Source organism: Brachycentrus maculatus, unplaced genomic scaffold (genome assembly GCF_059751285.1).
Source record: "Brachycentrus maculatus isolate JH-2025_06_01 unplaced genomic scaffold, ASM5975128v1 h1tg000818l, whole genome shotgun sequence".
NCBI classification, from domain to species: domain Eukaryota; kingdom Metazoa; phylum Arthropoda; class Insecta; order Trichoptera; family Brachycentridae; genus Brachycentrus; species Brachycentrus maculatus.
Window position 1 is genome coordinate 232501 of NW_028281546.1, and position 17893 is coordinate 250393.

General features: G+C 29.0%; 1 protein-coding gene across 1 annotated transcript in view; it reads right to left on the reverse strand.

The window, feature by feature from the left end:
- Positions 1-17893, reverse strand: part of LOC148300132 (atrial natriuretic peptide receptor 1-like) — a 146100-nt gene that overhangs the window by 105339 nt on the left and 22868 nt on the right. The window contains exon 2 of the mRNA XM_088275210.1: positions 1713-1827. Coding sequence (XP_088131336.1) covers positions 1713-1827 — 115 coding nt within the window. The remainder of the gene's footprint in view (positions 1-1712; positions 1828-17893) is intronic.

The following is a 17893-nucleotide window of genomic DNA, read 5'->3' on the forward strand; positions in this document are numbered from 1 at the left end:
TTGTATAATAAAATCACACCTATATAGTTTTTTCGACTTACAATTTATTTTACCAGTGATTGGAAAATTATATGTGGAAAAAATAGAAACTTGTTATTTTATTAGTCGTTTATAAAGTCTTTTTATAGGAAAAGGTTGGAATTCTGAGCATCCCAGGGCTAACAAACTTCAATCAACCTGATTTTTAAACGTTTCAAAAATCGTACCGACGTGTGGAAGGTCATGAGACCATTGCATACCTATATGCAGGTTTTAAGAATTAATGCACTACGGATGTTCAATAAATGGCAGAATGATGAACGTTTCACAAAAGTATAAAGTGATTGCTTAAGCCAGCTCAGTGCCTGGTTTTAAGCCCTGAGATGCGCAAACTTTACATTTTTTCATATGAAGAGGAACGGTAGATGTTTCACTTCATGAAACACCTATAATATTGAAACAAAACATTTCTACGTCTGGTGCAATATGGTCTTAAAAACTAGCTATAAATAAATTATAATAACTTAAATATAACATCTTTGATTATGTATTTTTTTTATTAAACATTTGAATAATACCACTTTATTTGTTTCATTTTATTACACATGACTAGTTTAAAAAATAATCAATATATAATAAATTCAAATAGTCACTAGTTTCAATATCAAAAGCCTCAGATTATCGAGACTCATTTTTGATAATGTACCAACGCACTTTAATTCGGTCAATGGACCGCATCGTCTAGCCAAATAAATTTTCCAACTTTTGTTATAACCCAATCAATCGGTAATTTCTTTAATCGAAGAACAAGTTTTTATTAATCACGTTTCTTGCTACTTTTATTCATCCATTGGAACTAATCGAATTTATCTTGTCTACCAAAACACTACCATATAAATAAGATAAAAATCTATTTTTCCTAGTAAATTATTTCCAGTACGATGGATACAAACAAATGTGTGCCCAATTACTTGTTCACAAATCTGGATATTCTCCACTTACAGTGAGAGTTATTTTTTACATTTTGACATTTCAGCAAAGATGAAGAATAATTTGAAAGTCTGGATATTTGCGGAGCTTATGACCTATCGTAAGCTGATTACCTATTTAAATTCATCGCGTTGCATTGATGTTGTCTTTTATATAAAAGTTTAAGATTACCTTAAAGAACTTTATAAAAAACATCTTTAAATTTCTAGATTTTTTAAAACGAGTTTGTAAATAAATTAATCTACTTTAATACATATAAAGCAAAAATTTATTGAAAAAAAATACGCATTAAAAATACTATACCCTCAAACAAAAACAGCTACCTCACAAAAACTGGGATTGATCAAATATTGATAAAAGGGTAATTTTGAATTGAAGGCATTAAAAAGTTTTTTTAATGATCCAACGACTATTGCGTCACAATAAATTATGGTTTGAACAACAACAAAAAATTCGTTTATTCGTATTTAACAAAATTTAAGAAATTTGCCTATTTTACATATTTTTTCGAGAACAAAAAATGTAAATATAAAGTTGGAATACGCTGATAATTATTATAAAAGTATTTTCTTCGTGTGATAGAAAAACAACCAAATACATTTTTTTTCCTTTTTAACTCAAAATTAGCTCAAAGTAAGTTCCTATGTCATCTTTGCATTTGTTATATTTTACTTGTATTGCTCATCGTTGCTTAAAAAATGTTTTGCTTTAAATCTAAACAGATATTATGACTTTTTACCAACCTTGAGAAAAGTTCAATGTTGAAGAACACGTACTCTCCTGATGAGACCATATTCAATTCTTCTGCTGCTAGCATAATTTCACGAACCGTCAGTGGATTGGCGCACACTACAACAACTGAAAAAGAAAATACGTAAATTAATGATAGAAAGATATGAGGACAATTTTTTTTTAATACAAGTATTACCGTTGAATATAACCTGTTCGGCGCTTTTAAGGGTTGATAGGGTGTAATTTGATTTTTTTTTGTAAAAAAAATGTTTACTCAAATTGTAATAAACGAATGTGCGGTAAGAGATGTATCATATGTGCTCAAATAGTGACATAAGAAAATAACACAAGACTGGAAACAGCACTTTCGACATTATTTAAAAAAGTTTGTTGAGATAGTTTTGGCATATGAATTTAATAAGTGAAAAAAGAACAGTATAACATGAGCAGAGGAAGACCGAGAAAAACTTGGCGTAATCAATTATTTTTTCAGGAAAATAGAAACGGGTATAAGTACAAAATAAATCATAAATAAAAACGCGAAAAAAATTTTTTTTCTTCATATTTTATTTTTATTATTCATTCGAAGTACATAGCATTTCTAGAAAGAAAAAAATCATACTAATAATAATAAACATTAATACTTTACACAAACAATATTTATGGGTACTACAAATAAACACACATTATTATTTTTCAGCCTTTTTTTAATTAATCCAATTCGATACATACAAAAACAAAAAGTAAAAGCACGTGACCTCTACCACATCAAAAAACACATCACCATATCCCTTCATTTAAAAGTTTGAAGTAGCTTTCCAGGATATCAGGTTTATGATAAATGAGATATTCTTTTTGGTATATCAATCTTGTGAAAAAAACGTCTTCTCGTTATTTGAATCTTGTCCTTCCAGCTTTTTGAAACTCATTATAAATGGCAATATTTCTAAAACTGTAAAGAATCTTTCAATTATTGTTGATTCCTTGAACAAAATTATATGTTTCCATGATAACCTCCTATATGTATCATATCATACATATAAGTTGATACAAAATGAAGAAAAATCTGCAATAAAGGAAAAATAACAAAAATACTGTTTATGTATATAAAGAAATCTATTATTAAAATATGAATACAAAAATCGATTTAAAAAATAAAATTATTCCTTTCTCGTAAAATAAATGCTATTATTACTTTTAAACATCACTGAAATTTATTCATTTTAAATTCATTTTGCTACAAAAAAAAATATTATAAAAAATTACATTCTCAACCCCTGCCTTGTTTCACTGCCTAAGTTTTTTTTCCCATAATGTGTGCCCACACAGAATTTTTTTTAGTCTCCCACTAGTCTGATAATGTCAATATATGTGGAAAAAACTACATAGTTCTTATTTTATTAAACATATAAAAACAAAAAAAAGTTTGTTCATAATCTCCTATTTTAATTGTTCACCGATTGCAATGAATATTATTTATTGATTTGGCATTAACTTTTTGGAATAAAATGACTTTCATTTTATAAAAAATTGACAATTGCGTAAGACCACTTTTTTGAGCTAATTAATGCAAACACGCCTTGTTTCAAATCTAGAGGTGTCATTATAAACCAGTGTAAATTATTGTGTTTTCACCCGTTGATAAGAACATCTGTACTTCTCAAAACAAGTCGCGTTTACACCAATAAACTCAAAAAAGTAGTCTTACACAAATATTATTTTTTTTTAAGATTTATTTACAGTTTCGACACAACGTTGCTTATGAATAAAAATGTAAATAAAAAAATATTTAAACAAAATGAAACTTTGTTTTAATTATAAAATGGAGAATCACGAAGTAAGAGCTTCAAATATAAATTATATAAAAAAAATTATATATAAACAAAACTGTAACAGGTAAAAACAAAAAAAATATGCGCACGTTATCATACCTCCCATAATTTTATAGATAAACGTTTTAACTTTTAAAACATTTTTTTTACTGATATGGCAGCGCTATCTGTCGATTGAAGCAATAACAAGGGAAATACTATACATTGTTCATAGCAAACAGCGTACATCTTGACAGATTTGTACTACATTTACATACTATATACCCATTGTGAAATAAAACATATTTTAAATGTCTTTTTTTTCTATTTAACCAGACTGAGTAACAGTAACGCGTGTGTTTATAACCTATGCCTAGCGTGTTCATAAAAATTGAAATAAACACTACATTTTTTTTATAAATGTAAACTCGTGTTCTTTTTCATTTTTGTGATTGTTAACATAACATTACATTCTGAATGTAAAAACACAAATCTTTTTCGAACACTCGCAACCTAATTTTAAGTTTTGAAATCGCGCAATATTCGCTCGTTTTATGGATTTAACAAAACATTTTCAATTAAAAGTTGGATATCCCAACAATACTTATTATCCTCTCATCTTAAGAAGATTCGCAAATTGGTAAACTTTTAAAACGCTCTTCCGTAGATTTATTGTATTTCGTAGACTTTTATTTATACAGAGTCTGGATTTTATTTATACAACTAAAATAAACTTACATTTACGAACATTCGCCATTTTGAATGATCATTCTGAGCAAATTATTAATTGACAGAAATATCAACGAATATACCACGGTATATATATTTTAATATTACAAACATTAAAGTTTTGTTTTAAATTTTTTTTCTATAATTCAAGATTGGTGGATATTTGAGAACAATTGAAGGTTTATTCCACATATCAAATTGGATTTAAGGACGCTTTTTTCGTGATTTCAACATGATGGGAAAAACCTGAAGTTTGTGCATTGATAAAGCATTGCTTTGATAACATAATTGGACTCTTTGAGACAAATAGTACAAACACCAATGGTGGTATTATTTTTTACTAGTATATTCTGTCAAAAAAATCTTAAACTTCTTTTTCTGTTAATTTTCTCAATATAATCTTGGTCATAACTGTCGTCAAGAAAAGGCGATTCAGTTGGCTTGACCATGTACTCCGCATGCATCCCAAGAGCCTTAATCAAACTTGCCTATTTTACAAGGCATCAGGTTCGCGCCGCCCAGGACGACCACTGCTGACAATTCGTCCGCAGTTCTCTTCAGAACTTCGGGACGCGGATCAGACTTGGGAGGATGCAAAGGAGCTGGCAGCCGATAGAAAAACCTGAAGACAGTTTGTGGACTTCATATGCTTCACTTAGGGAACGGATATGGTTAAATAATATATAATAAAAATAAAAATAATAAATACAAATTTAATTTTTGAAGATCACAAAGCATTGGTTAGGAATCCCAGCAATGCGCTTAAACGAATTAGTACAATTGAAAGTTTGAGGAAGGTAGTCATTTATTAAATTTCGAAATTGGTCTGAAACAAAGAGGTCGCTTAATACCCCGTGAAAGCCTTTTGAAAAAGCCTAAAAGAGGCTTCAAGTTAAATTTTTCGAGAGAGAAAAGGGTACGTTGTGATAATATCCCCTCATTTCAAAAATTGTCACACAATTACTTTGGAATGTATTAAAGGAAAACGGAAATAAGGGCGGAAATTACTTATTACTACACAGTTGCTTGAATTTTGGACAATTTCGGAAAACAATCGCAGAAAACAATCAAATCCGTTTATGTCTTATTTGAACAACTTTCAACCGATACAATTAAGAAACAATATTTGGCATGTAAACAAAGACTAAACGATGGTAAATTGATGGTATAAAAATATGTCATCACCTTATTTTTATTTATTAAGACAGGTTTCATAAGTATTTTGGAAAATAAACTAGTAATATAGGGTGTCAGCTGACAGGAACAATACACTGTTTTTAAACGAAAAAAAAGTGTGAGTATAGTTTTTATGGGTTTAGATCTGACATTTATGCACTATTGCAATGTCCATTTTTATGCTAGTTATAATTTTGACATATATGGAAATTCGACAGTTATGCTGAAATAAGTTGATAAATGTGCGTTTATAAAAAAATATTCATATTTTTTACTAGAGATTAACTTTATAAAGAGTCAAACTGAGATGGATGGATAGCATACAAAAAGTAGCTCAAATAAAACACACTTTATCCCGGCAAGAAGCAAAGACATAAGCAAAGAGAAAAGAAAAGAGGAGACTTATCCAACTAGGGAACAATAAAGACCAAATTAGAAAAAGAAGAAAACAAAAAACACAAGCCAGGGTTCAAAATGAATGAAGCACTACAAATTGCTTCTCTTTAAATGTCAAACGAAACTTAGAAGCGTTGTACTCGTAAGTATTTAGAAATAAAAGTATATACATATATTAAAGCATCTATGTAAGAAGAATACTCGTATAATATGTTTAATGAAAAACAAAATTAAAATATACGTATTATTATTCAATTTTTTTATCGATCTCTCAAGAAATTCATTGCAAAGCTAAGATTGATATTATTCAGTACATTTAAAATACAAATACAGAACTTTTTTGCCTTATCTTTTGGTTTATTTGATCACTTTTCACACATTTATTGACCAGTTTCGGCATCTTTAGTTTTTTTTTTTAAACTATTCATGTTTACATTATTAAACCTTGATATTATTATATACTTACTTTGTTTAAAAATATTCCTGAATGAACATATTAAACTCATTTTATAATCGAATTTAAGAAATAGAGGTATTTGCCATTATTAAAAATGTGATATTATTTTTGACATCTCATCAAAGATGAAGAAGAATATGGAAGTCTGGGCATTTACGGGGCTGACGACCGTCATAGGCTGGTTTAAGTGATCACTTTACACACGTGTAACATTCACCAATTCTACCCATTGTTGACAACCACATCACTCAAATTCTTGGAAGTTCTATATATATATATGAACCAATTTGGAAACCTTGTTCTTGAATCACTAGAACTTCACAAGACATCTATTGGTGAGATGTAAAGAAGCTTTTTATTAAGCAGAAACTCTTTTATTAGTATGTGCCGTAAATGCCCAGACTTCCATATTCTTCTTCATCTTTGATGAGATGTCAAAAATAATATGAAAATAACTCCTGTAATTGGAGATAATCCAGATTTTGTGAACAAGTATTTGGACACACTCAAAATGTTATTAATAATTTGTATTATATTTAAGTAGAAATTAAATAGAAAAATCATAATAATGGTCTTCCGCAAACGTTTTATTTATAAAAATAAAAATATTGATATTAATTATTCTACAATTTGAATGCCAAATTAATAAATAATTTAATCCGTTTTAAAAAGGAACATTCCCGTAGGATAAGAAAACTGTGAAAGTGATTCCACATTTTTTTAAATGTCAGTTATAAAATAACAAGTATCATGTCCTTGGATTAAAGTTTTGTACTGACGGTTCTTGGTGGAACTATATTTCATATAATGAAACAAAAAAATTAAACGGTCACTCGACAAATAAAATAAATCTGGAAATATATAAAGTCTTGTTTAATTATTTTGAATACCATTTATATTCAGAGGTTATCATATAAAACATATCAATATAACAACTTATTCTAATACGTATCTCGTCATCCACATATGATATTTATGCATGCATATATTCTCATACTCGTACCCTAAATTCTCACGTGTGGACTTAATGAAGTTGTTAACGAGCTTCTAAAAGTTAGTAAACGTAGTTGATCACGCTATGCCGCCAGTCGAGACACATCTGAAAATCAAATCTGTTTTATTTTAAATAAAATTATTCCCTTTACCTAATGAATTGTAAGGGTTTAGATTCTTGACATAATTTTCATTAAAATCCTGTAATGTACATTTCATTTATTGATTTATCAAAAACTATGTGTAATAATAACATGATGATTCAAATAAAACAATACAACACGTGTAATAACTGTTTTTGGGTTTATATATATTAAAAACATTTTGATTGTTTCAAAATCCGTGTTCACAAATCTGGGTTTCTCCATTTAGGAGTTAATTATATTGACATCTCAACATAGATGAAGAAGAATATGAATGTCTGGGTATTAAAAGCTTAAGATCTATGACAAGCCGTAAGCTCTGTAAACACCAGGACAACCATACTATTATTCATCTAGGTTAAGATGTCAAAAATATAAAAAGGACAAGTTTTGAGAAGTACAGTTGTTTTCATTTAGTATATTTTCATGAGTCGATGAGAACATTTGTATTTTTAGTCATGTTTACATTGATTATCTCAAATGTGGTTATATTATTTATTAAAATTTACATAAATAGATTTATTCCTCATATTTATGAATAAATTTGAAAAAAATATTTTTAAATCTTTAAATCTCACTGATATTAAGGGTCTAAGTTATATATTTTATTAAAAAAAAAACTAAAAAATTAAATTCGTGACAACTGTTTCACTTTGTTACGGCATCAAACTACTGCACAGTATTGGACAGTGGTTTGGTAATTCCCTAACAAGGTGCAACAGTTGTCACGAATATTAGTTTTATTTTCTTTTTTAAATAAAACATACAACTTAGTAGACCCTGAAAAGGGGTGTTTGATTTTAATATTTAAAATATAAATTATGGATTTCTACAAGTTCACCGCTAAATAAATAAATAAACAGCGACTAAAATACATATTTCATTTTAATGGCTCATATTATGCAACATGCCAATCATTTTCATGAAGCGGAATTTTAAACAAAATTTGGAGAAAATTTCGGGTAAATCATAAATTTTACATGTAAATTCCGAATATTATTGTAAATGAAAATACAACGAATTGAAAGCTTACATAAGCTTCAAATTCTCATAAAATAACATTTACAGTTCAAATAGTACTCACTCAAAAGCTTATTCAAACAAGGAAAATATTGTGTTCCCTCCCCCAAACGCTGGTCAAACACTATCAAACGGATTTCACCAATTCAATGAGAGTTACTCAAATATCATCAAAGAGTTTGAATTTTCCGAGTTTGAAAATGTATATGCGTATACATTGAGAACTTAACAAATATGTTTCAACCTTGTCAACATCGAACACGTGTCACAAAAAAATATTGAATGATTGATTGGTTATTTCAAAGTTCGTTTAACGCTTCGTTTTACTACGGAGTGTTTATATCTTAAGCTAACTTAAGGTTTTAAAAGGGGACGATACCGTCCCCTAGAGAGCGTTAAAAAGTTATTCTGAGGAATACCATGGAGAGAGGCAATTATGTCGCAGAAAATCAAATTGGTCGGATTTAAAGATCGCAGAGTCTACACTATCTGAGTGTGGTCTTAAAAACTGTCGTAAAGGTACTTTAAAAATCACATCGTAGCATTGTGTTAAAATTTAAAAGCACTCGGTGATTTACTTTAGGACAAAAGTCGCCAAAGTGTGGCTCGGGAGCCGTATGTGGCTCTTTGACCTTTTAAGTGCGGCTCCAGCACAAATATCCGCGGAAAAGCTTTTCGTCTACGTATTCATGTTAACAATATTTTTGAAGCATGAATATTATTAAAAGCAAACTGAGAAATAGTCTAATTGATGAGAAACTGGAATCGCGCTAAAAAATAGCGACATACAAACCTGATTTGATCAAATTTTCAAAGGAGGTGCGAGGACACTATTTGCAATGAGTAGTGTATTCTCAATAGATTTATATTATCCACTGACACTTCGTGATGGAATTGCATTTTTAATATATTATTAGATTAAAACCAATATTTTTAGCTTTTCCACTTTATTTTTATTTGACCAGCGACCGGGTTTCATCAGACTGGTGGGAGGCTATACAAATTGTTATGTTATATATAAAACAAGGCAGGAGTTGATAACCATGATTTGATATAATTTTATTGAGAAATTAATTTAATTTGAGTGAATTTAAGTATTGTATGATATCAAAAATATTTTTTTCATAAATATTTATTTATAATATTTTTTTTATATTCTTAATTTTAAAAAAATATGAGTTAATATGTGAAATAGAGTTTTAAAGGGTGTACCTATAATTTAATAAAGGTCTTAATTTATAATAAAGGTGTTTACAAGAATTGCAAACAGATTTGGCTTTCATGAAAATTTTTAATCGTTGTCATGTGTATATTTAGCTCTTAGGCTATTAAGTATGCCGATCACTGCTTTCAGAGACATAAAATGTTGAACAAACAAATACTTATATTTTAATATGCTGAGTCAGATGAATTATAAAACTTGTTTCTTATACATTATTAAAGCTTTATTTTTTAATCCTGAATTCAAAATATTGAAAATATAGTTTATTTTAACAGAATTATACGACGATTTCTTATATTTTTTATACAATAGATATTTTAGTAGGAAATTAACTCCCTTTGAAGGACCTCCCGAATTCTGTCAAGTACATTCAGCGATTTTAGTCCTTAACACTGAAAAAGTTATTACCTATGTTCTGCCATTTATGAGGGTGCGGATATTAGAACCCTCTTTTCATCCTGAAATTGACTTTCGTTACATTTCCGAATATCTTGCATCGTAAACCTATCTAAAAATATATTTTTTTAAATAATAAAAAATATGTATATATTTAAAAAATATTTTAGTTATAACGCGTGTGGTAAAAAAATCTAATATTGATCGGCGATACCAAAAAAGGGTGTAATATTTTTTTTTTAAATCTGCCATATTCGAAGACATATTTATTCTTTTAAATTGTTTTCGTGTAAACCACAACTTCTCAAGCTTCGAATGTCTAGCACCTTATTCTAGTTTTTAAGTCTAGCTTCTATTTGATGCAAGTTTTTTCCGAAAAGAAACAACAAAACATATTATTTTGGATATCAACCGTTAATGTTTAAGAATGTTTTCTTTGGCAAAAGCACGGCTATTCAATATAGCGATGATGCATTTTGGCGGTCAAGCTGGGAAGTTGCGTCGTAGCATGTGCGTTTCTTCGATTCGACAACAATATTCACGAATAATTTTTATTTATTATTTTGTAAAAATCTGTACTTTTGCCATTAAAATATCAAATTTGTCCAATAGTGATGTAGAAAGTGATCGTTACACTTAAAGTAGTAATGCCGATGAAATTAGAATTTTTACCAAACAGAGGATGAACATCGATTTTTAAACTCTTAAACGATACTATTTCGTACGACCTTAACACATTGTTGTAAATAAAAATTATCTGTTTTTTTTTCTCAAAATGCATTTATCTCAATTATTTTTATAACATAACGCTATTGTATTTGAGTCGTTTAATATGTTTTTCACAAAAAAATGAAAGAAATACTGAAATCGGTTAACATTTGAAAATATTTTGTTATTTTTGTACAAAACTTATAAAAAGGATAATTTTTCCAAAATAATCTACGGAAATTTTAGCATGTACGTGATCTAACTAAACGTTTTAACGTTTAATGAAACGCGTGAAAAATAGTTTTCTCTTAATAAATGGTAAAACTGTTTTGAATTTTTGATGAACAGTTTGTGTATTGTTGTTAGTATTTGTGAAAAAATCCAAAACAGGTTAAAATAAAAAAATTCGAACAATCAGTGCGAAAGTTAATAAAAGGGCATTGTAATCTGAAGTGAAAAGTTCCATACTTGAATATCCTCGCTGAATATTTTAATTTCCATTATCGGAGCTTAATTCAGAATACAGAAAAACTCGCTTTGTCTGCTTCAGCTCTATCCTTTTCAGTAAATTTGTTTTCAGATTTGTTTATCTTTAATCCAACTGATTTCTGAAAAATTTACAGCTTAAATTTAATATTTTTAAGCTTTTTTACCAATTTATATATCAGAGTAATATTCAACTGAAATCTATGATAGACAAAACAATTTATGTAATAAATGTTAAATCAAACACTGATTGTTCTAATCTACTAAGTTGTATTTTGTTTACAACATTTTGATTACGTCCAAATACTTATTTACCTTTTTTTTTAAATATGAAGAACAATTCCCATAATTGAATTGAATCCAGATTTGTGAACAAGTATTTGAACATATTCAAAATTTTGTCAATAAATTATCTGGTCAAATTATGAGCGAAAATAACAAAAATGAAAATGATATTTTCTGGCGTTTCTCATGTATGTGATTATAATCCAGGTTTCGGACCTAAAATACTAATTAAAGAGTGTCTGCTCAATAAATAGCTTATTTAAATCACACCAATAGATTTCTCTACTCAATAATGTCAATAATGGGTAAAATTGGTGAATGTTACACGTGTATAAAGTGATCACTTAAACCACCCTATGACGGTTGTCAGCCCCGTAAATGCCCATATTTCCATATTCTTCTTTGCCTTTGATTTTTTAACTTATTAGACTCAAAAAATCAATGTTTGATTTTATATTTAATAAAATAGAGTTCTATTTACTGTTTCGACATTAACTTTGTGGTAAGACATGTTACAATGATTAAAGAAAACACTTGTTTTGTTATTATACAGACCTGAATGATGGAAGTTTAACTTTTGAAACATGTAGTCTATAATAAAACTCAAGTGGTAAAAAACAACTGTTTTTTTTAATCATTGTAAAATACTGAGTTCTACAAATTAAATGACAAATCTTTAAATAGACAAAACACATGACGACTGTTTTGTGTTAAACAAAAACCATTATTTTTCTTATCAATTATAGAGAAATCTTGGCGAATGATAAATGTCAGTAAAACCTAAAATTGACTGGCACGTCATTTCAATTATATTGAAAATCCTTCAAGAGGAACACAATTTTTCGAACCTTAAAGCTGTGTACGAAAAATACGTCAGATTTTACAAATTTATGTGTCAACGTCACGATCAGTACCTATACTAAAAAATAAAAATCTTTAAGCAATAACGTACGAATATAAAGTAGACTTGTAAAACCAATATTTGAAATGTTTTTAAATCGTTATTTACTTTTTTTACTTCAACTTAGACATCGCCTTTATTGAAAGTTATTATTTATATTCATTAGTAAACGTAGATGAAGAAAAATATGTTAGTCTTGGCAAGTTTAAATGATATATTTTTTTAATGTATAACTTTTCCCAATATGCTAGGAGACAGGCGTCTCCTAGCATATTGGGAAAAATCCTACATACGTTTCATAAAAAAAAACACTTATTAAAGATATCACCGGCTAAATTTTCATTCGTTTTCTCTATCAAAATAATTCGCTTCATTCATTCGTTTTCTCAAATTGGCCCTTTTTATATACTAAATTATGTTACCAATCATCAGTAAAATGTTGAATGTTACATGATGTGTAAAACCATCTAATGGTATTTCTCAAACCGTGGAAATATGTATTTTTTCAATAATGTTATTTTAATTTAATTAAATTCGCGATACCTGTGTGTTTCCATCTGAGGTCCCATTCGACATAGTATTTTGAAAGACATATCTGAAGGCTGTATTTTGTATTCAAGGAGATTGTTTGATATGAGAAACGTGTATTACCATGTGAAACTTATCACTCCTGGTTCTTCGGTAAGGGTAGGGAAAGGCTTTCATTGCGATGGGGGCGCACTGGCTCGGAAAGCGGATATGGGCATATTAACACCGGGACTCTAGGATCTTCATAAGTACATACGAACATTAGGTTCCAAAACTTCAGACACTTTATTTACTTCATAAAAATACTTACCATATTACATAGGTTACTTCATAAGAATTTAAATAAATAAAATAAATTTAACCAAGCCGGATCAAAGTCCCCATATCGCTCACTCCTTTCACAACGTCATATATCAAAAAAATAGATTTTTCAGGAAATCGTTTTAAAAGTTTAAAATACAATAAAATGTAAAAGAAATAAATATCAAACCACTTATTGAACTTTTAACCTTGCAACAGATCTTTTTAGGTAAAACCTGAAGGTTTTTTCTTCATTTGAAAAATATTTAAAATCTTTAAAAAAATGATTAAACAATACCTTTTCTACAACATGCAAAAACAACACTTTCTGCCCTGTAGCGGGTAAATATTTAGTTGAAAATGTGCCACTTTTGCTGGGATATTGTACATTTTCTGGGCATTCTGAAAACATGTACAACTGAAAATTGACGATTTTTGATTTATGACGTTCTTGAAAAGAGTGAGCGATAAATGAATTTTAATTACCACCACTAACAAAGATGACATAATTTGTTCATACTACATATTTAATTTTGACACATATTTTTATTACAATAACATTAAGACTAAATTACACACAAAATAAATATGGGAAAATATAAAAGCATAATTTTTTTGTTGTTCGTAAACTAGATCATTTTGGCTCATCCCCAGGTAATTTTACAAGAGTGTGTTCAGTTCAGAGTTGTGAAAGTAATTGTCATTCAGTTTTAATGAAAAAAAAAACACTTCAAAGACAAACCGGCAAATCACCGGCTTTGTGGGAGAGTGACAAATTGACCGTGGCTGGTTCGCCGGTTTTGTGTTGCAATTGGTTAATAAGAAAACTTTAGTGTTATTATTTAGTTACTCACTCTATATATTTGTAATCTTAAAAAAAATATAAAGGAAATTTTGCCTTTCATATTTTTATTATTTCAGATTGATAAATATGTCAAAATATTATTTTTTAAATCTCCGTGCTCCGTAATTTTTATACTGAACAGCTCAAGACTCAATTCCAAGAAAAAATAAGATGTGACTGTACCAATACTATTGATCCTCAGTGTATTATATACTCCCAACGAACGACACCTAAATTTATTAGAAAATCATTGAGCCTACGCACAGAAAGAAGATATCTTCAGTAAAGTAATTAATGGAATTTCTCTTCCCTTTTTCCCCTTTATTTCAGAAAATAAACCCTACCGTATCCAACTCAATACTACACTTTTTACTCAACAAAACTTAACATGAATTGAGAAAATACCACAATTGTTATTTTCAATTGAGACAAGTGTTTCAATGTATTTCAACAAGATTGTTATCAAATTTTCATACAATTTGTGTTAATTAATATAGTAGTTTCGAGAACAGATATTCTCATCAACACATGGAAATAAAAACTAAAATCGGCTTGTATTATCAACTGTTGATGAGAACACCTTACGTTCTCGGAACTAGTCGTTATAACATTAATGAACAAAAGTTTTATTTTTATATTTTAACCAATGACAGGCGCCGTAGCGTAGTTGGGTAGACGTTCGTCTGCAAAACTGATTCGATTCTCGCCAATTGCGTATAAATTCATGAGAGATTTATTTTCAATTGGTTTGGATGTTTGTGATGTTTTTTTTTTACATTTGCTTTTCTTATCCTCATTTAACTTCCTATTTTTTACTTTTGATTATATATAAAAAAACATATGTATTTTTATCGTTCACTTTAAAGCAATCTTTAAATAATATTGTATGGTTTGTCGATATTAATTTATCTAAAGGCTGAAATTATGTGACCGGGGAAGGTTCTAGAAAATTAGTAAATTACAAAGATATATAAGCCAAACCTATGTTCGCTGTACGAGACATGTACAATAGTAGCCTAAAAGCTCTACTGAAGGTACTCCACAGCTTTGTTCGACATGTAGCACAAATTTTGTCAGCAATATTAACTCACAATGACAATGAAGGCAGTTGTGAGAAATTTCATCACTCTAAATTTTATTTCGTTCGCAAGGCTTTTATGAATACACTTGTACGCGAGACATACTCAATGGAAATTCGAATAAGAAGCAATGAGAGAAGTGAGAGTTTTAATTTTTTTTTTGAGTTTTGAAAATGAAGCCTGAATGTGATAAATCAATTCCATTCTAGACGACCCTCTACTATTGAAAACAAATAAAAGCGAAATAACTATTTTAAGCCACTTCCCCGCAAGGGTAGGCAAAGAGAGTAGAATGCCACACTATACGTCTTTGCAAACAATATTTGCCTCTCCCACATTCATGCATCTCCTCATACACACCCAACGATCATTCCGACTCCTGACCTGAGCACATTCCAGTATTTAAATTACTTGATCAAGCCAAGCTTTCATCGATCTTCTTCTGTTTCCATTTTCAGCTACATTTATTTTATTTATTTTTATTTCCGTTCTTTACTCACCATTTTTCATACATTTCCTAACCATCTCAACATACCTTTCTTAATTTTATCGATGATGTATATATCAGCCTTACATTTCTTCCATATTTCACCATTCAATCATCTATCATATGTTCGTATGAAAGGTCGCATTTCGACTGCATTCAGTGTACGTTCATACTACTATTGTCAACTACGTGCTTCACTTTGATGCATTAGGGATGGTACGAGGACTCCCTTGTATACTGCCAGTTAAGTTTTCACTGTGAGATTTTACTATCGTTTAACTATTTAATACATTTATTTGTCGCACATTCGTCTAGAAGATTGCGATTCGACTGGATTCAGTCTGTTTTATCCACCTTTTGCTAACTCCATGCACCAGTTTCATACATTAGAGTTTCTGGACTCTTCCGTTGTGCACTGCCAGTTTAGCTTAATCTCTTATGCTATTGTTTGAACGAAAATCTGAGTGAAAATTATCAATATTGAGCCCTTTGATCATTTTATGGCTTATCCTCTGCTTTTTTACTCTTCTAAATTTATTTACGACAAAATTTTCGTTACATTTCCTTATATATTAAAATTTAAATATTTCTCACATGAACCTTAATCTCCAGAGACCATCCCTTTGATATAAATTCACTCACTAAGGAGTTTTGTGACTTCAGCCATCACCGTCTCAAACTGTTTACTGTGAGCATTAAATGACTTTAACACCCCATCAGAAATGTGACATTAAAAGGTCCTTTGTAGCCAAAGAGAGATGTGACTTCATATTATCTTCAGCCAATATCATATAAGCAAGAAAATGGGAACTTCGTACCCAGGGAACAAAAGTGGGTCACAGAATACATAACGTTACTAAGATGACTACTGATGTAAAGATAAAACATATCTTTATGTCAGACATGTACAAAAATGTTTATTTTTTGGATCTGTATTATGTTTATTTATATTATTTATTGATTCGGCATTAATTTTGTGGAATAACAGGATGAACCAACGAAAATTTAACAATAAAATTAAAACCCTTGTAATAGACCACATTTTGAGTTTATTAATGTAAACGTGTCTAGTTCCGAGAAAAAAAATAGTTCTCGAAACTAGTTGTGTTTACATGAACTATTTCTTAAAGTGGTTTTGTACAAAACGAAATTTTATATTTAAATCATTTATTTGTATGAAAACACAAACAATTTATTAAATATATGCGTATATTTTATTTGAAAATATATATAAATGTAGAATGATTGATAATGAAATCATTTTATAAGCAAATCATTCATTTATTCATCCTCAGAATTATATGAGAAATTATGATATAATTTTAGTGTTGTGGTTATCAATCATGGGTGAATAAAGAATGTTACACGTGTATTAATTCCTAAGCCTTGTAAATGCTTAGACTTATATTTCTTTATTAATATTGAGATGTCAATATTAAAATTACTCCCAAGTGGAAAAACCCAGATTTGTGAACAAAGATTTGGAAGCACTCAACAATATTGACTTCAATTTGTAAATGAATTATAAAAGTTTACACGTGTACTGTTAAAGAAGTTGATCACTTAAAGTTTTCATATCTAAAATCTGTAGAGTAATTAAATACACATACGTATACATACTCTCATTTTACTAATAATTTCCCCTTATTAATATAAACGACTCCAAACTTTGGTAGGTGTAATTTCCTTGGAATCATTAACTGCTCGACATTTCTCAAGAACACTATAAGAACAAATTCCAAAAACAAACTTTGTTTTAATGTCTCTCTGGTATTCAATAATAAATGTTTTAGTTTGACATTTTGCTAATGGATGGTTTCATTAAATTAATTATTAAGTATTTTGTTAACTTCTATCCATATTTCCATGCATCAGTGTCGGTAGTAATACTCCGTTGTAAAACTACCAGTGAAGCTTCTTTTAACTCCTTGTTTTCCAATCACACTATTCAAAGCAAAATTTATTATATTCTCTGCATTTATCCGTCTCTTATTATCTTCATCAACTTTTTTCTTTTTTAAGGACACACTTTCTAGATAATCTTGCATTCTGTCGCATTTTTCACTTTTTTTCTTTAATTTAAAAAAGTAAAAGGGTGTATGATCTAAAGTATTCGAAGTTCTTATCAACGGATAAAATACAAACTTTTTTATTTAAATCTACTGATGAGAACATCTGAATTTTCAAAACTAATCGTGCTTATATTAATAGAGTTTAAAAAGTGGTTTTAA